General features: G+C 37.5%; 1 protein-coding gene across 1 annotated transcript; it reads right to left on the bottom strand.

The window, feature by feature from the left end:
* Positions 1 to 1,918: 1,918 nt before the first annotated feature.
* On the bottom strand, positions 1,919 to 2,254 carry LOC120007312 (secreted RxLR effector protein 161-like). The gene has a single exon (XM_038857513.1). The coding sequence runs from the start codon at positions 2,252 to 2,254 to the stop codon at positions 1,919 to 1,921; it is 336 nt and encodes a 111-aa protein (XP_038713441.1).
* Positions 2,255 to 3,244: the final 990 nt, after the last annotated feature.

Genomic DNA, 3,244 nt, shown 5'->3' on the forward strand with positions numbered 1-3,244 from the left:
TAACTTATCAGTCATATCTTCCCTTTTCACATGAGAAGAAACTTAGAAAAGCGATGTCATGCTTATCCATACAACAAACACCTTTTAAAACCAACAGTTCTTCCTAAATTCTGTTGTCTCTGTAAAAAATCACAGCTTAAGTACGCAGTGGAATTTACATACCTCTTGTAGCGTGAATTGTGAAGAACTTTCAGGTTGTGGTGATTCAATACTCGATCGGTCACCGATTTCACAGCACAAATACCCTAAACAATAAAACAGGTTAGCTTGATAAACACTCTTCTCACAAGTGTTTGTTCTCTCTATTTCAAGAATTGGAAGTATCCAATTCTTTAGCTAACGTGCTTCTTAGAAGCGTACATCAAAAACTCTCAAACAGTCCTAATATAGAGACCTTTAAGGATAGAGTTTAATTGGCATTTGGATTCTATTTAATATTTGAAATAGTATTAAGTTGTTATTTACTGATAAGCTCAATTCAAATCCAATTAGGAGATTTGAGCCTTATCATAAATAACAACCTTATGGGCTTAATCAAATTACATACCCATATTGGGTGCTCCATATATTGAGCCATTTATTTGGGCGTAGCCCATTTATGATTCCCATATCTCCAACATACTCCCACTCACCCATTATGGGCTTGGGTCTAATCAAGAGAGAAGATCTTATATTGCTTGCTAACCTTTTTATGTCCTATTAGACATCATTGCCTGGCACCAGTGAATACAAGCAACTTAGTGTAATCAACTACAGTTTTTCCTTGAGCACTCATATCAATTGGATGTGAATATATATAGCTCGCTTTCCTAACTATGATCCATTAGGTAGCATCATCACATGACCATTAGATACATGTTAAAGTAGCGATCACTATTTCATAACTTTATGACATAGTCTGAAGTCAACTAAGGGTACGAATGTACATTTCCTTTTTAAAATAAGAAATCTTGGAACTCACATGATGAGGAAGCAGAGATTAATTCACTCACCTTCCAATTGGTCACTAGCACATGCAGTATGAAATGCATGCTATGGCAGAGTTTCTCTCATTCGTTCATGAATTAAGAGTATATGTCTACTCTCAAATTACACCACACAAGTATTAATTTAGTCACCTATTTCCTTTGGCGCCCAAATTGAAATTACAAACTTCGCTCGCTATTACCAGCGCCAAAAGAATTTCATACTTGGCTTTCTTTATAGGCTCACGATATATTGTGGATATATCATGTCGATTTCTTTTAAAAAAAATCTCATTTTAGCATTTACTAAGGCGATCTATATTTGAATCTTGACCACTCTATAGCGCACCAATCGCTTCCAGTGTCAATATTCAAATTTATCTCATCTTTACTCGCTCCCACTGCGAAAAAGGTGATTGCTCATGTGAGTGAGCCAATCTTGCCTATTGACATATTGACAATATTGTACTTATCTTTTCACAAAATTCATCAAGTGATAAAGTGAATAACATTCTCAGCATAAAATTAATCATACACATGAGTCTGTATAATAATGGACCACTAAAACAAATAATCACATCCTACTTAATCCTAGGGACTTTACATGTGACAAAAAAGAGTCCCTAGATATAGGTTTAGTCAGTGGATCAGCTACCATCTGACTGGTAGAGATGTGTTTTAGGACCACCTCATTTTGTGCAATCAACTTCTCTGACGTAGTGACATTTTATTTGAATGTGTTTGGTCTTTCCATGGTACTTAGGATCTTTAGCATATGCCAGTGCAGCCATATTGTCACACCAAATTTTGACAGGTTCTGATGCAGACTTTACAACTGACAAATGCTGTAGAAATCTTCTTAGCCAAACTGCTTCTTGGACTGCTGAGCAACAAGCAATGTACTCAACCTCCATTGTTGACAAGGCATTACAAGTTTGCTTCTTACTACTCCATTAGATAGCTCCTACATTAAGTATAAAAGCATATCCTGATGTGGATTTGCGTTCGTCTACATCTCCTCCCCAGTCAACATCACAATATCCAAACAACCGCAAATCCTTTCCTTGATAAACTAGCATATAGTTCATCGTTCCTTTCAAGTACCTTAATATCCTCTTGACTGCTTTCCAGTGTTCAGGCCCTGGATTCGATTGAAATCGAGTTACTAGCCCAACAGCAGAGCTTATATCTGGTCTAGTACACATCATTGCATACATAAGACTACCAACAGCACTTGCATATGGTACCCTGGACATTCTTTCTTTCTCTTCCGGAGTCTTGGGCTCCATATTTCGACTAAGGCTCACATTTTTCTCACAAGGAGTGTCAATGGGTTTGCAATTATGCATATTGAATCGCTCTAACACCTTTTTGATGTAAGTCTCTTGGGATAAAACCAAAAAACTTTGTCGAACGATCCCTAATGATTTTTACGCCTAACACATAACTGGCTTCACCCATATCTTTCATCTCAAAATTTGAAGCCAACCAACCTTTGGTGGTTGTAATCAACTCTTTGTCATTCCCAGCCAATAAAATATCATCCACATACAAGGATAGAATGACCATGCCATTCTTGGATGTCTTAATATATACACAATGATCTTCTTCCATCATTGTGAATCCCTCTTTTAAGATGGCTTGATGAAATTTGAGATTCCATTGCCTGGATGCTTGTTTCAGGCCATAAATGGATCTTTTGAGCTTGCAAAACTTACGCTCTTGACCCTTGACCTCAAAACCAAAGGATTGATCCATATAGATCTCCTCATCTAGTTCTCCATTTAAAAATGTAGTTTTTACATCCATTTGGATCAAGTCCAAATCCATATGTGCGACAATTGCCAGGATAACGCGAATTGAAGCAATCCTCACAACTGGTGAGAATTTCTCTTCATAGTCAATTCCCTCCTTTTGATTGTAACCCTTGGCTACTAATCTAGCCTTATATCGATATATGGTCCTATCAGATTTACGTTTGATTTTGAGAATCCATTTATTCCCAATAGTTTTTCGGTTCGGTGGAAGACTAACCAAGTCCCAGACATGATTTTGTTCCATTGACTCCATCTCCTCTTTCATTGCATCCATCCATTCCTTAGATCTAGCACTAGAGAGAGCGTCTTAAACTAACTTTGGCTCATCTTCGGTATATAGTGGAGCTATCATGAATGCCTTCCCTTCAATCTCAAATCGATGACGAGGGACAGGTTCACGCATAGTCCTTCGAGGTTGAGATTTATCCCGATGATGCTCCGCCTGAACATTTTCAGGTACAA

The sequence above is a fragment of the Tripterygium wilfordii genome, chromosome 10 (genome assembly GCF_013401445.1).
Source record: "Tripterygium wilfordii isolate XIE 37 chromosome 10, ASM1340144v1, whole genome shotgun sequence".
NCBI classification, from domain to species: Eukaryota; Viridiplantae; Streptophyta; class Magnoliopsida; order Celastrales; family Celastraceae; genus Tripterygium; species Tripterygium wilfordii.

Bases quoted from the DNA above. Each gene is read 5' to 3' on its own strand.
- LOC120007312 (XM_038857513.1), bottom strand. From the start codon at position 2,254: ATGGAGCCCAAGACTCCGGAAGAGAAAGAAAGAATGTCCAGGGTACCA.